The sequence below is a fragment of the Eucyclogobius newberryi genome, unplaced genomic scaffold (assembly GCF_026437365.1).
Source record: "Eucyclogobius newberryi isolate DKJ021-1_F unplaced genomic scaffold, fEucNew1.0.hap1 SCAF_17, whole genome shotgun sequence".
NCBI lineage: Eukaryota > Metazoa > Chordata > Actinopteri > Gobiiformes > Gobiidae > Eucyclogobius > Eucyclogobius newberryi.
Window position 1 is genome coordinate 19,172,932 of NW_027315801.1, and position 20,127 is coordinate 19,193,058.

The 20,127-nt window shown below is 47.1% G+C and overlaps 1 protein-coding gene across 1 annotated transcript in view; it reads left to right on the forward strand.

Annotated features, from left to right (window-relative positions):
* Positions 1-17,415: 17,415 nt before the first annotated feature.
* Positions 17,416-20,127, forward strand: part of LOC140363036 (glutamate receptor U1-like) — a 28,843-nt gene continuing 26,131 nt past the window's right edge. The window contains exons 1-2 of the mRNA XM_072449350.1: positions 17,416-17,591; positions 19,794-19,825. Coding sequence (XP_072305451.1) covers positions 17,534-17,591; positions 19,794-19,825 — 90 coding nt within the window. The 5' untranslated portion in view covers positions 17,416-17,533. The remainder of the gene's footprint in view (positions 17,592-19,793; positions 19,826-20,127) is intronic.

The window sequence follows — 20,127 nt, forward strand, 5'->3', positions numbered from 1 at the left end:
ACGAGCTGGACATGTCCACGTGACTCCACAAACGAGCTGGACATGTCCACGTGACTCCACAGACGAGCTGGACATGTCCACGTGACTCCACAGACGAGCTGGACATGCCCACGTGACTCCACACGAGGACGAGCTGGACATGTCCACGTGACTCCACAGACGAACTGGACATGTCCACGTGATTCCACAGACGAGGTGGACATGTCCACGTGACTCCACAGACGAGCTGGACATGTCCACGTGACTCCACAGACGAGCTGGACATGTCCACGTGACTCCACAGACGAGCTGGACATGTCCACGTGACTCCACACGAGGACGAGCTGGACATGTCCACGTGACTCCACAGACGAACTGGACATGTCCACGTGACTCCACAGACGAGCTGGACATGTCCACATGACTCCCCAGACGAGCTGGACATGTCCACGTGACTCCACAGACGAGCTGGACATGTCCACGTGACTCCACAGACGAGCTGGACATGTCCACATGACTCCACACGAGGACGAGCTGGACATGTCCACGTGACTCCACAGACGAGCTGGACATGTCCACGTGACTCCACAGACGAGCTGGACATGTCCACGTGACTCCACAAACGAGCTGGACATGTCCACGTGACTCCACAGACAAGCTGGACATGTCCACGTGACTCCACACGAGGACGAGCTGGACATGTCCACGTGACTCCACAGACGAGCTGGACATGTCCACATGACTCCACACGAGGACGAGCTGGACATGTCCACGTGACTCCACAGACGAGTTGAACATGTCCACGTGACTCCACAGACGAGCTGGACATGTCCACGTGACTCCACAGACGAGCTGGACATGTCCACGTGACTCCACAGACGAGCTGGACATGTCCACATGACTCCACACGAGGACGAACTGGACATGTCCACGTGACTCCACAGACGAGCTGGACATGTCCACGTGACTCCACAGACGAGCTGGACATGTCCACGTGACTCCACAAACGAGCTGGACATGTCCACGTGACTCCACAGACGAGCTGGACATGTCCACGTGACTCCACAGACGAGCTGGACATGCCCACGTGACTCCACACGAGGACGAGCTGGACATGTCCACGTGACTCCACAGACGAACTGGACATGTCCACGTGATTCCACAGACGAGGTGGACATGTCCACGTGACTCCACAGACGAGCTGGACATGTCCACGTGACTCCACAGACGAGCTGGACATGTCCACGTGACTCCACAGACGAGCTGGACATGTCCACGTGACTCCACACGAGGACGAGCTGGACATGTCCACGTGACTCCACAGACGAACTGGACATGTCCACGTGACTCCACAGACGAGCTGGACATGTCCACATGACTCCCCAGACGAGCTGGACATGTCCACGTGACTCCACAGACGAGCTGGACATGTCCACGTGACTCCACAGACGAGCTGGACATGTCCACATGACTCCACACGAGGACGAGCTGGACATGTCCACGTGACTCCACAGACGAGCTGGACATGTCCACGTGACTCCACAGACGAGCTGGACATGTCCACGTGACTCCACAAACGAGCTGGACATGTCCACGTGACTCCACAGACAAGCTGGACATGTCCACGTGACTCCACACGAGGACGAGCTGGACATGTCCACGTGACTCCACAGACGAGCTGGACATGTCCACGTGACTCCACAGACGAGCTGGACATGTCCACGTGACTCCACAGACGAGCTGGACATGTCCACGTGACTCAACACGAGGACGAGCTGGACATGTCCACGTGACTCCACAGACGAACTGGACATGTCCACGTGACTCCACAGACGAGCTGGACATGTCCACGTGACTCCACAGACGAGCTGGACATGTCCACGTGACTCCACAGACGAGCTGGACATGTCCACGTGACTCCACAGACGAGCTGGACATGTCCACGTGACTCCACAGACGAACTGGACATGTCCACATGACTCCACAGACGAGCTGGACATGTCCACATGAGGAGGGCTTGTGCAACTTAAAGGCAACAACAAAATTATTCAGATAGAATGGGTCAAGACGTGAATTATTCATTTCCTCGTTCGAACACGAGGCCCACCCAGCGTCCCTTAAGTTAATCTGCCAGTCGATCTAGGAAGCCGTGAGTGTCGAGAGTTTTAAAGCTCTTTAAAGACGTTCTGACGCAAGTGATCTACTCTGTGTTGGAGTTGCTGGCGCAGAATACATTTTTATTTTTATTGAGGTTTTGGCCAAAATAACTGTCGAAAATCCGCGAAAACAGATTTTTTTTTTTTTTTTTTGGATCTCAGTTTTTTGTCGGCGCGCTAGCGAAACAACTTATTAAAAAACTCACGCCTAAAAGAGTTTGCAAAATGACAGCCTGTGCTTTTAGTCTTTTACCATTTATAAAATCCTTATTCAATTTCCTGACGTCACGGTGAGCACTGGCCATGCTCACGATCCTCGGGGACAAGCATCTCTGTTCAAATGTTATAAGAGACATAATGTATAATGTATAATACATCAAAACTATGTTTATTTATGTTTAAGTTAAACAGAGCCCAAGGAAAACTAGAGAAATAATGTGAAAAGAATGTTTGTTGATAATATAATCCGAAGATCTGAATGTGTGTATGAACCTAAATACGTATACTTTTGATTGACAGTTGTGTCCACACATGGGCATTTGAGGGACAGTTCGAGATTGCATTTGCAGCCACAATGTAATAAATGTGCTGTGTTTAAACAGCAAAGCTCATTCTTGATTTCTATATGAATGTCATGGATCCACTTCCATGGAATATGTATAGATGTTTTCCTGGCAATTATGTTTAAATTCTTAGGTTTATACTTATGCAAAAGAAAATAATAATAATAAAAACTACAACTTTTGGCACTAGCTATAAAAATGACTGGGAAAAGCAGTACCTGTGTATTTATAATCTGTCAACATTATTTACATTTAACACGTTTTTGTGTAGTCCTCCTGGAGATCACAGCAGATCACGACAGATCACAGCAGATCTGACAGATCAACTGTCTCAAGGAACTGAGACATTTTGACAACGCTAATTCAAAATATATATTAATAATAACTTGGGCAAAAGTAAACAGTGTAAAGAGTTCATTCAGCCATTACAGACAACCATTCACTAGGGCCACATGCTTATCTTTGAATGGTGGGAGGAGCCGGAGAACCCGGTGAGAACCCACGGTAACACGGGGAGAACATACAGACTCCACCCAGAGAGATCATGTGATGTTGGTCTGGTCCGGGAATCTTCTTGGGAGGGAAGAGCGCTAACCCCCTTTGCCACCGTTTAATACAATGTCTAATATTTCCTAGTTCATGATACTATAACACATTATACTGAACACATCCCGCTTACTTGCATGGTGAATTTTTATTTGCAGGTGGAGAGGCAACGTTTCGGAAACTAGGCCTTCGTCAGGCAAATAACGTAACTGACAGTGTGCCGGATTGTTTCTTTTTCTTCTTTCTTTATTAGATTAGATTTGATCACACATGTATTCAAAGAGTAGTTTAGTGTTCAGCAAAATAAATCACATCTTGTCCTGCCTAAATACAAATTAGTCAAGCTTTTATTAGTCTTAGTTTTAGTGTACTCAAGTAATCCAAAAATACGATTCATCATGGCTTTTAGTATTTATCGTTTTACAATCATCTGTGACACAATGCTTTTGGTTTTCAGGTGTACAAGCGAAGGTTGCAAGAACTGATAGTAGTGCAGGAAGCTCAATAATGGCACTTCAGGTCATTATTTGGCTTCCTGCACTACTTGATGATAAAGAAGTGGTTACCAGCAATCAAAAACCACATCTACACTGTATTTTGTAGCATATAACATCAAAAATATTGGACAGAGACCAATAAAGCGCGACACACGCACACACACACACACACACACACACACACACACACACAGTGCTGTTCCTGCACTTTTCTGGACCGAGATGTCCGATGTTTTTCCTGGGATCTGCTCAATCCTCCCGTGGGCCCACCACCCGCAGGAGGAACCATAAGGGGCCGGTGCAGAGTGATCTGGGCGGCAGTCGACGGCATTGGCTTCGGCGACCAGATCTCCGGCCACATAAGCTAACTCTGGGGACATGGAACGTCACCTCGCTGAAAGAGTCTGAGCTTGTGCGGGAGATTGAACGGTATCGACTAGATATAGTCAGCCTCACCTTCACGCACAGTTTGGGCTCTGGAACCATCTCCTCGAGAGGGGCTGGACGCTCTACTTCTCTGGTGTTGCCCGCGGGGAGAGGCGGGGCTGGTGTGGGCTTATACCCCTCAGCTCAGCCGCCACGTGTTGGAGTGGACGAGAGGGTCGCCTTCGTGTGGGGGACAGGACACTCTCACTGTTGTGTCGGCCTACGGGCCAAACAGCAGTGCAGAGTACGCCCACGTGGGCAATGACAGTGACATCTGGAGAGGGGTGATCGGGAAAGAACAGCTTCCCTGACCTGAACCCAAGCGGTGTTCAGTTATTGGACTTCTGACGAACACCATGTTCAAGCACAAGGGTGTCCATCAGTGCACGTGGCACCAGGACACAGGCCGGAGGTCAATGATCGACTTTGTTGTCGTGTCATCTGACCTCCGGCCGCGTGTCTTGGACATTCGGGTGAAGAGAGGGTCAGAGTTGTCAACCGATCCCCACCTGGTGGTGAGTTGGATCCACTGGCGGAGGAGGAAGCCGGACAGACTTGGCAGACCCAAGCGCATTGTGAGGGTCTGTTGGGAACTTCTTGCGGAGCCCTCTGTCAGTAGGGTATTCAACTCGCACCTCCGGGAGAGCTTCTCTCATATCCCGGGGGAGGCTGGGGACCGAGTATCTAAAGTCTCTGGATGATGTAGGACTGTCTTGGCTGACACGTCTCTGCAACATTGCGTGGCGGTCGGGGACAGTGCCTCTGGACTGGCAGACCGGGGTGGTGGTCCCTCTGTTCAAGAAGGGGGACCGGAGGGTGTGTTCCAACTACAGAGGGATCACACTCCTCAGCCTCCCATAGGGTCTATTCCAGGTCCTGGAGAGGAGAATCCGACCGAGAGTGGAACCTCGGATTCAGGAGGAGCAGAGTGGTTTTGGTCCTGGTCGTGGAACACTGGACCAGCTCTATACCCTCCATCGGGTGCTCCAGGGTTCATGGGAGTTTGCCCAACCAGTCCACATGTGCTTTGTGGATCTGGAGAAGGCTTTTGACCGTGTCCCTCGGGGTGTCCTTTGGGGGGTGCTCCGGGAGTACGGAGTCCGGGGCCCTTTGCTCAGGGCTGTCCGGTCAACATTTCATCCTAGTCATTTTGATCACCCAAGTCTAAATGTCGTTTGAAATGTTTTTCTTAATAAAGGGTCATCAAGCAGACTGGCATTGATCCTCCAAAGTGTATTTTACATCTTTCAACCCAAGTCTACAATAATGTATATTGTGTGTGAATCAAACGCTTTTTTCTTTCACTTCAGACTGCACGGCAATGTTTAGGTCATCCACTCTTCTCAGATCTAAAGCTAATTTACGTTGATCTAACGGTAGTGGTAGAGTGAAAATGACCAGAGTAACATACTTCAACGAGAAGGCAAAAAAAATTAAGAAAATGAAAACAATACAAAAGACTGAGTATGTTGTCGGGTGAATGGTGCAGAGAGTCTGACAGGAGCTGACAGAGAATTGTTAGCCTTGGCTGGCTCTGCACAGTGCTCCAATTATGGACTCTGCAGGAGTCCATAATTGGCACAGACTGTAGACCTCACTGCACACACACCGGCTCTAGTAACATGACAAACCGCCAGTCTGACCAATGAAGGGGAAGAAAAACACCTCAGCTACAACCAACGTAATTATAGACATAAACGCTCACATTCATAGAGTGCATTTCTACCTTCAAGGGACTCAAAGTGCTTTACACCATGGAACCATTCACCCATTCACACACACATTCATACACCAGTGTATACAAACATAAGGTAAGTCCCCTGCCTAAGGACACAACGCCAGTGTTCACCAGAGGGAGCCGGAGTCGCACTGCCGACCTCAGTGGATATGTCTGCTCAACTGCAGATGTTTATGCGGGAGATTTGAGAGATAGACTGACACTGTTGTCTTTAATGAGACAATGATGTGTAAGTAAATACCAGAAAGAAAGAAAATACCATCTCTTCTCTGTCCTCTACGTTTGTCTGTGTCCGTCTGTTCTCTTCTAGCTTCCTGTGCTCGTCTGCTCCTGCACTCCTGGCTGCTCATTGGTTCCATTCCAACCTTCTCCTCTGCTGTCCTCCTCTCTGCTCACCTTCCTGTGCTCTCCTTTTTCCTCTTTCCTTTCCTATCTGCTCATCATTCCTTGTGTTTTCCTCTCCTCTGTCTCTCCCCTCTCCCTCTGTTCTCTTGTTTTCTCCCTCCGTCTTCTGTATGCCTCTTCTCCTCTGTGATGCCCTGCTCAAATTCGCCCTCACTCTACATCATGGTAGTGTAGTGGTTAGCACTCACGCTTCACAACAAGAAGGGATCGATTCCCGGTGAGGCCTTTCTGTGTGGTGTTTGCATGTTCTGAGTACTCTGGTTTCTCCTACCACTAAAAACATGTACAATAGGCTCCTCCCTTCAGTGGGACTTAATGACATCAGCCTTTCCAGAGACTACAAGTAGAAATTAGCACTTGAGCTACACCTGGAACAATATCTCCTGATGAGGTTAATGTAGAGTGTCCACTGTCCCTGTCTCAAATAAATAAATGAACTTCTCTGTTCCCTCCGTTTCGCTCTCTTTGTCTTCCATGATACTGCTTCCCTTTTCCTCTGTTCTTCTCCCTCTGCTCTCCTCATTCTTCCTTCTCCCCCTCTTCCTTTTTCTTCTCTTCTGCTTTGTGCTCTCCCAGGCTTTGTGTGGCAGGACATTCTCGTTGTCGCACACAGCCAGTACACAAACACAAAGGAGCGCCGCATTAGAATTCTGAGAAAGTTCCTTTTTAAAAAGCTCTTTTCTGGACCATTTGGCCTGGTTTGGCCTTTTCGACTGGGCCCTGCCTACCACTCCGAGCCAGAGAGAATGCTGTGAGAGTGAATGCAGCTGCTTTTGCACAATAGAAGCACTGCTGTTTATGCGCTTTATTGAGGTACAGTCAGATTCTCAAAACCGTTGGTAGTGATGAGTTACATTTACACAGTATGTTTTAAAATATTTGTCAGACAAATTTTCTTTTAAATGTATTGTAATAATAACACTTTGTGGCTGAATGGGGTAAGTTAGGCTAATAATACAAAACATTTGCGAGATACAAATACATTCTTATCTGCAGCTCCACCAATATAGACATATCCCATACCACGTTTTAAAGCCCAAAACCTCCAGAATCCAGTCGTTGATTTTTTTTGACAATCCACAAATCTATTTTTGATTGCCAGTTAAAAGTCGGCAGTGTGTGAAGAAGACTCGGGACACGAGCGTGTTATGTCTAGAAGCAAGTTTATTCCAATAACCGGAAGTTCCAACAACCTAGATGCAATGCATTCTGGGAACAGTAGTCTACCGCTACACCTCCTCCTTTTTGCTAAATTTATACTCTTTAAAGTAAACACAAACATCTCACATAAACTTGAATATACAGCATAGTTTAGCATAAGCATCTCACCAGAGTGGACTAGTAATAGTCCTTGTCGGTCTGAGGTGCCTTCTGTTTCTTCTCAGGAAACCCCTGTCAGTCTCTACCGCGTACGATCTGGGAGCATTGGCAGGTCTAACTACAGATCCAGTGGTTTCCTCAGTGGTAATCCACACTTTCTGTCCAGATGATAGTTTTGGGAGTGGTCTGCACGGTGTCTATGGTTGTAATGTTTTGCCTGCTCACGTCTCTTTTCCTCATCCTTTTTTCGAAAAGTCTGTAAATCCGGCCATGTAGGATCCAGCTTGGTTGTGTGTTGAGGTAGAGCGGTGTGTGTTGGGGTAGGGCGGTGTGTGTTGGGGTAGGGTGGTGTGTGTTGGGGTAGGGCGGTGTGTGTTGAGGTAGGGTGGTGTGTGTTGAGGATGGGTGGTGTGTGTTGAGGTAGGGTGGTGTGTGTTGAGGTAGGGCGGTGTGTGTTGGGGTAGGGCGGTGTGTGTTGAGGATGGGTGGTGTGTGTTGAGGTAGGGTGGTGTGTGTTGAGGTAGAGCGGTGTGTGTTGGGGTAGGGCGGTGTGTGTTGGGGTAGGGCGGTGTGTGTTGAGGTAGGGTGGTGTGTGTTGAGGTAGAGCGGTGTGTGTTGGGGTAGGGCGGTGTGTGTTGGGGTAGGGCGGTGTGTGTTGAGGTAGGGTGGTGTGTGTTGAGGATGGGTGGTGTGTGTTGAGGATGGGTGGTGTGTGTTGAGGTAGGGTGGTGTGTGTTGAGGTAGGGTGGTGTGTGTTGAGGATGGGTGGTGTGTGTTGAGGTAGGGTGGTGTGTGTTGAGGTAGGGTGGTGTGTGTTGAGGTAGGGTGGTGTGTGTTGAGGTAGGGTGGTACTCAGGTTTCTTCCCATGAGCAGCTGCACTGGCGAGAACCCATGTTACAGTGGAGTGGCCCTGTAGGCCAGCGGCGCTCTGTTGTAGTCACTGTCCTTTTTCCACAAGTCCTTGATGGTGCGAACAGCGCGCTCAGCCTCTCCATTTGGTTGGGGGATCTGGGGCCGCTCGTAACAAGTGTGAATTGATATTCTTTTGCAAACTGCCTGAACTGCTCTGACGAAAACTGCGGCCCATTATCTGAAAACAGTTTCTGAAACTCTGTGTCTCGCAAAAGTCTCTTTGACAGCTTTAATAGTAACTTCTGCTGATGTTTGTTTGAGTTCAACTACTTCAATGTACCTGGAGAAAAAGTCAACAAGAAGAAGATACTGCTTCTTTGACCATTCAAACAGATCCATGCCGACCTTCTGCCATGGGCGTTCAGGAACAGGTGTTGCCAACAGAGGTTCACGATTCTGTAACCTGTGTTTTTGACATGTTTCACAATTGTCCACCATCTGACCCATTTGTGATGAGATGCCAGGCCACCAAACGGCCTGTTTTGCTCTGGCCCTGCACTTTGAAATGTCCTGGTGTCCTTCATGCAGACGTTGTATATTATCCACTCTCATTGAAGGTGGTATCACAAGTCTCTCCCCTTTCATGAGAAGACCCTGTAATGGCAGAAAATGGGTCATGTCATGTCATTCTAATGTTGTTTTAGGCCATGACATGTCACGGAATTAATATCTTTGTTGTTCTCCTGTGTGCAGATGGGATAAGACTATGAGGTCCTGATTATACTGAATATCTACTGTCCGGCGCCTCTTAATCATCAATTAATGCGTCAGGACCGGATTCGGTGTGGAAATGGTCTTTGATTAAACCTCTGAAGAGATGGCTGGAACCGTCACAGACGTGATAGTCTGGTCTATCTCTTTTTGAGCTGATTTGGGTTGTGATTATGTTATGTTTGTTACCACCTATAAAAGGTGTACTTTGTAAATTGTAAAGTTAGGTAGGGACAGAACGAACTTGTCTTAGGGAGAGAGAGGGTGTTTATCCACTGTGCACGTGAATAAACTTCCACCTTTTGAGAGAGACCGAGAGACTCTATTTCTGCTTCAAGTTATTGCCTGGTTACTCTTTACTTGATCATTGTTTACAGGAAACTGCCGTAACAACCCTGAGCTACGTGAAAGTACATTCTGTGTTGCCAGACCCCTTTTACATCTGGATCTAGTTTACATATTTCTGGCTACTCAAACAATAGTCAGTTACTTTTTTACACAGTTTGTCTACTTCTTGTGCTGCCTTTAGCTCCACCCGCCTTTTTTCTGTGGCCGGGACATGAGACACTACACAGTCCACAAAAACCTCTAACTCTTTATCCAGCTGGAGGTCACTTAAAAAGGACAATGTTGAATGAGAATCGTAGCAGCCTGAGCCGGAATCTCAGGATGCGTGGAGGTAGGTCATCCAGGCCTCTTGTGCTCAGAAGAGGGACCAAAGGCTTGTGGTCCGTGATCAGTGTGAACTGTAGTCCCATGAGGTAAGAAGAAAGTCTTTCAGATGCTGATGTTGCAGCGAGTGCCTCCTTTTCTATTTGGGCATCTCAGTGTCTGTTAGTCCTCTTGAAATGTAGGTCACCGGCCGCCACGAACCGTCCGACTATTTCTGAGAGAGTACGGCTCCGATACCGTCTATTGAAGTCTATGCCATGTCTGAGACTTGCCTCTTTTAATATTTGTTCATATAATGTCCATGTTCAGTGCTTTTTCTTCTGCAACGCTGCTGTGTAAAATTGTCTATTGTTTCTTTACAGTTTCACTCTGCCTGACCTTTGACCTTCTGATTGGCTTTGGCAAGTGTTCATTCTGAGTCCATTTGTAGTTGCTCTGACAACCTTTTATCTTTTCTGCCGACTACATCTCTGTCCCTTATAAGTTCCTTTTTAAGCATTCCAAATGCACAGTTTTCTGAAAGTTTGTGTACAGCTGTGATATAAGGATTCTAAACTCTCACCATCTTGTTGACGTCTGGAGTTGAATTGCGCTCTTTCAAAAATGACGTTGCGTTTTCCCACATAATGTTGATCAAATGCTGCTTTGACTGCAAAATAGTTGTTGTCTTCACTCAGTGGTAAAACAGCCAAAACTTGTCTGCTGCAACACCCATTGCAAACAAGAGTGAATTCATCTGATATTCCTCTGGTTTGCTGTCGACGGCTGTTACAATGTGAAACCTTTCAAAACGTCTGATCCACTTTGGCCAATCTGTAGAGTGTAAAAAATCAAATGTCTCTGGGGGAGTTATTCGTCTCTCTTTGTGAATCGCTGGCTTCAATCAATGATGATTTCCTTCAAAGTTTTCTCAGAGAGCCACTATGCTAGAACTCCTGGGGGTTCTAGCATAGCGGCTAGCCTGCCGGGTCAGCCTTATACTCCTCGGTGGATGAGCAGTTCCTCCAACACGCTGGTGATGCAGCTCTAGGCTCTACACACTGTTCAGTCCTGCAGCAGCGGACATGGAAGTGTCACTATAAGGACAAAGGGGCAGGACGAGGACAAAGGGGCAGGACGATCTGTTGTCCCACTGATCAGACATATGGACGTATGTCAGCCTTGGACTCTGGTTTCACGAGGTGCTCTTTAGTTGGGGGCTGCAGGTCAAAATCTGTCTGTTTCTGAGATTGTATCTCTTCTGCACAAGACGCACACTGTCTCCTGTGGGACTATCAAAAAATACACGCTTTTTTAAATAAGAGTTTTTTTATCATCATACTTCTGTGCCTAATCTGTGTTGCAACACTAGAATTTCCCCATTTTTTGACAATTAAAGGATATCTAATCTAATGAATTAACCGTCTTATACTCCTCTCTCTGCTCAGCCTTTATGTCGAGCCATCTAAGTCAGAGCCTAATGTCCCATCTCCTGCTTTGCACGTATAATATACGGGCCAAACTTATGTTTGTAGTATGGCTCCCCAACACTGAGGAGAGAATGGCCCATACAACCCCAACACTGAGGAGAGAATGGCTCATACAACCCAACACTGAGGAGAGAATGGCCCATACAACCCCAACACTGAGGAGAGAATGGCTCATACAACCCAACACTGAGGAGAGAATGGCCCATACGACCCCAACACTGAGGAGAGAATGGCCCATACAAACCCAACACTGAGGAGAGAATGGCCCATACAACCCAACACTGAGGAGAGAATGGCCATACAACCAAACACTGAGGAGAGAATGGCCCATACAACCCCAACACTGAGGAGAGAATGGCCCATACAACCCCAACACTGAGGAGAGAATGGCCCATATAACCCAAACACTGAGGAGAGAATGGCCCATACAACCCAACACTGAGGAGAGAATGGCCCATACAACCCCAGCACTGAGGAGAGAATGGCCCATACAACCCCAACACTGAGGAGAGAATGGCCCATACAACCCAACACTGAGGAGAGAATGGCCCATACAACTCCAACACTGAGGAGAGAATGGCCCATACAACCCCAACACTGAGGAGAGAATGGCCCATACAACCCCAACACTGAGGAGAGAATGGCCCATATAACCCCAACACTGAGGAGAGAATGGCCCATACAACCCAACACTGAGGAGAAAATGGCCCATACAGCCCCAACACTGAGGAGAGAATGGCCCATACAACCCAACACTGAGGAGAGAATGGCCCATACAACCCCAACACTGAGGAGAGAATGGCCATACAACCCCAACACTGAGGAGAGAATGGCCCATACAACCCCAACACTGAGGAGAGAATGGCCCATACAACCCCAACACTGAGGAGAGAATGGCCCATACAACCCCAACACTGAGGAGAGAATGGCCCATACAACCCAACACTGAGGAGAGAATGGCCCATACAACCCCAACACTGAGGAGAGAATGGCCCATACAACCCAACACTGAGGAGAGAATGGCCCATACAACCCCAACACTGAGGAGAGAATGGCCATACAACCCCAACACTGAGGAGAGAATGGCCCATACAACCCCAACACTGAGGAGAGAATGGCCCATACAACCAAACACTGAGGAGAGAATGGCCCATACAACCCAACAATGAGGAGAGAATGGCCCATACAACCCCAACACTGAGGAGAGAATGGCCCATACAACCCCAACACTGAGGAGAAAATGGCCCATACAACCCAACACTGAGGAGAGAATGGCCCATACAACCCCAACACTGAGGAGAGAATGGCCCATACAACCCCAACACTGAAGAGAGAATGGCCAATACAACCCAACACTGAGGAGAGAATGGCCCATACAACCCCAACACTGAGGAGAGAATGGCCCATACAACCCCAACACTGAGGAGAGAATGGCCCATACAACCCCAACACTGAGGAGAGAATGGCCCATATAACCCCAACACTGAGGAGAGAATGGCTCATACAACCCCAACACTGAGGAGAGAATGGCCCATACAACCCCAACACTGAGGAGAGAATGGCCCATACAACCCCAACACTGAGGAGAGAATGGCCCATATAACCCCAACACTGAGGAGAGAATGGCCCATACAACCCAACACTGAGGAGAGAATGGCCCATACAACCCCAACACTGAGGAGAGAATGGCCCATACAACCCCAACACTGAGGAGAGAATGGCTCATACAACCCCAACACTGAGGAGAGAATGGCTCATACAACCCAACACTGAGGAGAGAATGGCCCATACAACCTGAGGAGAGAATGGCCCATACAACCAAACACTGAGGAGAGAATGGCCCATTCCTCATTGCCACACTCCTGGACGAATGAGGGATTACATTGACTTTTATCGTGGCCTTGGCCCCCACAGGACACAGGGAGAAGACGGCCCCCACAGGACACAGGGAGAAGACAGGACCCACAAGACAGAGGGAGAAGACAGCCCCCACAGGACACAGGGAGAAGACAGCCCCCACAGGACACAGGGAGAAGACGGGACCCACAGGACACAGGGAGAAGACGGCCCCCACAGGACACAGGGAGAAGACGGCCCCCACAGGACACAGGGAGAAGACGGCCCCCACTGGACACAGGGAGAAGACGGCCCCCACAGTACACAGGGAGAAGACGGCCCCTACAGGACACAGGGAGAAGACGGGACCCACAGGACACAGAGAGAAGACGGCCCCCACAGGACACAGGGAGAAGACAGGACCCACAAGACAGAGGGAGAAGACAGCCCCCACAGGACACAGGGAGAAGACGGCCCCCACAGGACACAGGGAGAAGACGGAACCCACAGGACACAGGGAGAAGACGGCCCCCACAGGACACAGGGAGAAGACGGCCCCCACAGGACACAGGGAGAAGACGGCCCCCACTGGACACAGGGAGAAGACGGCCCCCACAGGACACAGGGAGAAGACGGCCCCTACAGGACACAGGGAGAAGACGGGACCCACAGGACACAGGGAGAAGACGGGACCCACAGGGAGAAGACGGCCCCCACAGGACACAGGGAGAAGACGGGACCCACAGGACACAGGGAGAAGACGGGACCCACAGGACACAGGGAGAAGACGGCCCCCACAGGACACAGGGAGAAGACGGCCCCCACAGGACACAAGGAGAAGACGGCCCCCACAGGACACAGGGAGAAGACGGGACCCACAGGACACAGGGAGAAGACGGGACCCCCAGGACACAGGGAGAAGACGGCTCCTGACGCTTGGTCCTTTGCCACACGCCATCATCCATACAACTCCTCTCATAACCTGCGATGCTCTTACAGCGGGGCTCACATGGGCGGAGCTGTGCCAGGAAGGTGCCTTTGTAAACAAACTGTAATGAAAGAAACGATGAGAACAGAGGATTCAAGGAAGAATGGACCGAATCATTTGCTTTCATTGCCAATGCGGAAGGATCATCTCCATGTTTGATCTGGAATGAGAAGTTATCAAAAAATAAAAAGAGTTATTTAATGAGACATTTCCAGGACATGAAGTATTCTCCTCAAAGACAGTGAAGGAAAGATACATTCAAATGGCAACATCACCAATCAGCAAATCAAGGACATTAAAGGACATGAATTCAGCTCCAACAAACTCAAGTGTCTCTGAAGAGTCACGTGATCGATATGGAACATGCAGCTGTTCTGCAGGAATGTGATCAAGAAGAAGTGATCAAATATATCACTGCAGTGTTACATTCTGCTGTTGCCCGGATACGGGAAAGAGAAGAGGGTTGTTTTGTTTTTAAGGTTTGAAGAGGACTGAGGGTTTTTCTTTTTGAATCCTCAAAATAAAAATGACACAGAAAATCTGATTTCTTAATTGTGTTTCTATATTTTCATTGATGCAACAAAACTTAATACATTAACATTCTAATGGAAGTTAAACTTAAAGCACAAATATGGTAGAGCAGAGAAGTCACATGGTGCGTCTCTCTCTCCAGGGGGCGCTGCAGGACAATCATGACACTAGACGGATAACATGGGACAAGCATGACACTAGACGACTAACATGGGACAAGCATGACACTAGACGACTAACATGGGACAAGCATGACACTAGACGACTAACATGGGACAAGCATGACACTAAACGACTAACATAGGACAAGCATGACACTAAACGACTAACATAGGACAAGCATGACACTAAACGACTAACATAGGACAAGCATGACACTAAACGACTAACAAGGGACAAGCATGACACTAAACGACTAACAAGGGACAAGCATGACACTAGACGACTAACATGGGACAAGCATGACACTAGATGACTAACATGGACAAGCATGACACTAGATGACTAACATGGACAAGCATGACACTAGACGAATAACATGGACAAGCATGACACTAGACGACTAACATGGGACAAGCATGACACTAAACGACTAACATAGGACAAGCATGACACTAAACAACTAACATAGGACAAGCATGACACTAAACGACTAACATAGGACAAGCATGACACTAAACGACTAACAAGGGACAAGCATGACACTAAACGACTAACAAGGGACAAGCATGACACTAGACGACTAACATGGGACAAGCATGACACTAGATGACTAACATGGACAAGCATGACACTAGATGACTAACATGGACAAGCATGACACTAGACGAATAACATGGACAAGCATGACACTAGATGAATAACATGGACAAGAATTCTGCCTGGGTGAATCACGATCAGCTTCACGTCTCTAACGCTAGAAATTCCAATTACTAGAGTGTCACGAGTCCATTCAGCGGGCTTGTGATAAGATAAGATAAGATATTCCTTTATTGTCCCACATGGGGAAATTTCATTGGTGCAACGCAGGTAGATACAGAGGTAGATACAGAAGAACAGATCACTTATAGGAAGTCTGAAAAACACTTTCAGTAGAAGATCTCCTATAAATAAATAAAAACTCCCATAGACAAATAAATAAATAAATACCATTGCATTTGATAGCTGAGGGGAGAAAACTTATTGTAGACTTACTCACGGTGCACTACGTTTCAGCGTTTAGCGCCTCGTTCCCTCTGAACTGTCACAAATGGGTCCCTATTTTGTTCCTGGTCTAGTCCCGGCTGGAGTGGCTCAAATAGTCCATGTCCAGGGTGAGAAGGGTCAGCTGTGATCCGACCTGCTCGTCCCAGAGTCCTGGAGACGTACAGGTCCTGCAAAGATGGAAGTCTGCAGCCGATCACCTTCTCAGCAGAGGGCACTGTAGTCTCTGTTTGTCCCTGGCTGTGGCTCCAGCGTACCACACGGTGATGGAGGAGGTGAGGATGGACTCAATGATGGCCGTATAGAACTGCACCATCATCTGCGCTGACAGCTTGGCTTTCCTCAGCTGCTGCAGGAAGTACATCCTCTACTGGGCCGTCTTGATGAGGAGCTGATGGTGGGCTCCCACTTGAGGTCCTGGGTGATGATGATGCTGAGAAAGCGGAGGGAGGCCACAGTGGAGATGGGAGATGGTGAGGGGGGGCTGGGGGGCTGTGACTTTCCTGAAGTCCACGATCATCTCGACTGTCTTCTGGGCGTTGAACTCCAGGTTGTTACCGCTGCACCAGGACACCAGCCGGTCCACCTCCTTTAGACAGACTCATCCCCGTCCCAGATGAGCCCGATGAGGGTGGAGTCGTCCGCAAACTTGATCAGTTTTATGGAGTCAAGCCTGTCCTTGTTTATTCTGCTTATTCCCAATCGGATGACCACGTCCAAACCGATGGATTGTACCGCTGTCGTACCAATTTTCAGGTGAGTGGTTATGAAAGTTTTTGCCAAATCCTCCGTTTTCTGATAGGTCTCACTTGGTTCATCCGGGACACCGTGTTTGATGAAATTATTGCGCATACTCCGACATTTTCGAGAATGTCCTTATTTTAATTTCCACGATACATTTCAGAGTTTGTTGTATAAGGATATTTACTTATGTAACTATATGTACGTTTGTAAAAGTACTAACTCTATAAGTATTTGTTTAAGTACTATTAAAATATATAAAAAAAAAACATTACATTTAATAGCTTTTATTGTCAGTATATTATTGGATATTTTCTTCTGCTTTTAGAATTGTTGAGGTTGCCTTTATATCTTGCTAATGGAGGATTGACCCATGTAAAGAATATGGTCAGTGTCCACTCATCATACATCTACCCCCTCCACCCAATTGTTTTGGGTGATGGTTACGCAACAGTGCATGGGAAATGCACTGTTGCGTAACCATCACCCAAAACAATTGTCATGCCTGCATTAATTTACTACCCAAATGTAAAATACTTAACTTTTGAACCTGTAGGCTTATGTTCCGTATTGTTTAGATATAATTCCAAACTTATATTTTGCTTATCACCATGATAAAATGGTTTGATCCAAAAGTCACATGCTTTTTCTCCCGGCCCCCCTTTTAAGGCCCCATCCTCAGAAGCCTCCCCACTCGGCCCGTGTCTCCACTGCAGCTGCTGTGAAGTCTGCCCTACACAGAGGAGGAGATCTCAGCCTGAGAACTAGACCACACCACAGACCAAGAGCCTGAGCTGACCACTGACCACCGCCCAAAACCTCATTCTGCTCGAGACAACATGATGAGCTGCGTGGGTCTGGTGCTGGCTGCTCTCTGCGCTTTGGCTACAAGCGGAGGTAAGGGTCATGTTCCAAGAGTCGCTTCAAGTTTTGTGGGGGAAAAAAGATCACTTCATGTTTATTGCTAGAACCAATATATTTTAATTATTAGCATTATTGTTTTGGTTTTGTTGTATAAAAATGGGGGTTAACTAGACTAAAAACCTTTTTTCTTCTATGGCTTCATACCAAAGCCTCAAACTCGGCATGAATTAATAAGTATACCTATTCAAATATTAATACTAATCTCCATAGTGGACAACAGCTTCATGTATGCTAATATGCTAATAATCTGCTGGGAACATGTCTGACTAAACCATCTGCTGCTTTTGTTCTGCTGTTACACATCAACATCCTACATGTACTGACTGTATTCACCTCAAAAAGAGAGGACCAAGTAGTTTGAAATACTTTAGGAAGATTTCAGGTAATAATGTACCAACTTTTGGTACCATATTCTTCCCATTTTCAGTCAGTGTTTTGTCTTTACTGTTAAGCAGAAAAGTAGGAACAATTAAAATGTTTTTCTTCAGAGTGGGTTACATTCTGTGCTAAGCAGAATAGAATCTGTTTTACAGGTAACACTTTCTAATAGTTACAATGCATGCATGACTGAATACATATTATGAGATACTGGATGCATCTTCTCAATCCCTATCATTTTCTTTCTATTGTTGCAAAGGTCATTATAGACCAGCAAGTGTACAGTTAAGTGCCATTTAAATAAGACATACTTGTTTCTGGTATTTAGTATTAAGCTATAACGTGTAGATCATTATTTTCAATTGTGTTAATTGTAAACCACATTATTTATCTAGATTCTAGAATGACTTCAATACAGAATTCATTGACTAGACATCATTGACTTTCTTTTCAAAAGTGTTTTTATTTCTTTAATGTGACATTATTTGAACGCTACATGTTTGACCCAGAATCAGTAAAAGCAGAGGAGACATTTTCTGTGCTCTCCAGCCTCAGATGCAGGACAGTACAGGATGAATCAAACATGCAAGAATGAAAAATACAACGCTGAGTAAGCTAATGATAATAGAACAACGTTTTAACATCTAGAAAGTTGGTTAAACTTTTCCCTTTGAATGAAAAAAAAAAGACAAATCCTCAGAAGCTGACATTATATTGTCATCTTTGTGTTGTTGAGTTTACCAAAAACGGCCAAAACCTTTCCATCATTCCACCTTTCTTTAAATGTACTTACTACTTTGAATCGATATTAATTCTACAGACATTATTATTTTTCAAATCTAAAACTAAAGAGAAAACACAAACCATTCCCTCGGCAAGAGTTTGAATTATTGTTTCGCCCCCGAGGGATTTTGGTATCGGTAAAACTCAGCAGAGTTTGGATTCAATACAAACGCATATTCCGTATCTGTTTTTGCAAATAAACTATTTCAGAATGTCCATCAAAACAAGTATAGATCCTGTTGTGTGCACTGGGGCAGTGTCAGACCATGCAGTGCTTTGGCTGACCACAGCAAGGGTCACGTCTCTCTCTTGACTCCATCCATGTTGGCAGCACTCATCACTGGAGCCCTCTCAGAGCCCTGGGCTGTTCTCACCAGCGGAGGGGCCAAAGTCTTGCTGGGCTCGGACATGGACTGCCATAGCCCCCATGTGACCCATTCAGATCTGTCAGCTGGGTTTGGACTGGGTTTGGACTGGGGTTGGACTGGGTTTGGACTGGGGTTGGACTGGGGTTGGACTGGGTTTGGACTGGGTTTGGACTGGGGTTGGACTGGGGTTGGACTGGGTTTGGACTGGGGTTGGACTGGGTTTGGACTGGGTTTGGACTGGGGTTGGACTGGGGTTGGACTGGGGTTGGACTGGGTTTGGACATGGTTTGGAGCAATCCTGGCACTCTCTAGAGTCTTGGGGAACATGACTGGTCCCAGCCGCAGACAAAAGCGGGGCTGTGGGATCCATCGCAGCTCTGATACTTGAGAAACAAAGCTGGAAAACATCCTGAAGGAGGGGCCCCTTTGATCACCCCACGGGGCCCAAAAGAACCCTGGTCCTTCTCCCCAAAAACAACCAACAACAAGCTGCTCTTTGTGAGGCAGTGGCTTATTTATGGCAGACTCCGGATAAAGGCGCTTTGGCCCAGACAGGAGCGTGTTTAATCGCCTCTGACTGTCACGCCTCATTACAGTGACTTTAATGCTGTCCAGATTTAAACACATCTTTGTTTTTCCATTTCAGATTTTAAGGAGCTATCCATCACCACTATAAAGGTACTCTTCTCCTTCGTATTTGAACATTCACAACACAGAGCCACAGCAGTAACAGAAACAAATCTGATTCTTATAGACTTGACTCTGTTTGGACTGACTCTTCAAACATTGTTTTTATAGACTTATTGAGAGTCTGCGTGATGTCACGCAGACGCTATATGTTCTAATGTTTTTTATTATTGTATTTTCCATTCTACGCGTTTCAACTCCTTAACGCTTTAACCGATTTCAACATGTTATACCTCATTACGATTGCTTTCACAGTATTACGTGTGCTATTACTTTTGACATTGATACTTCTT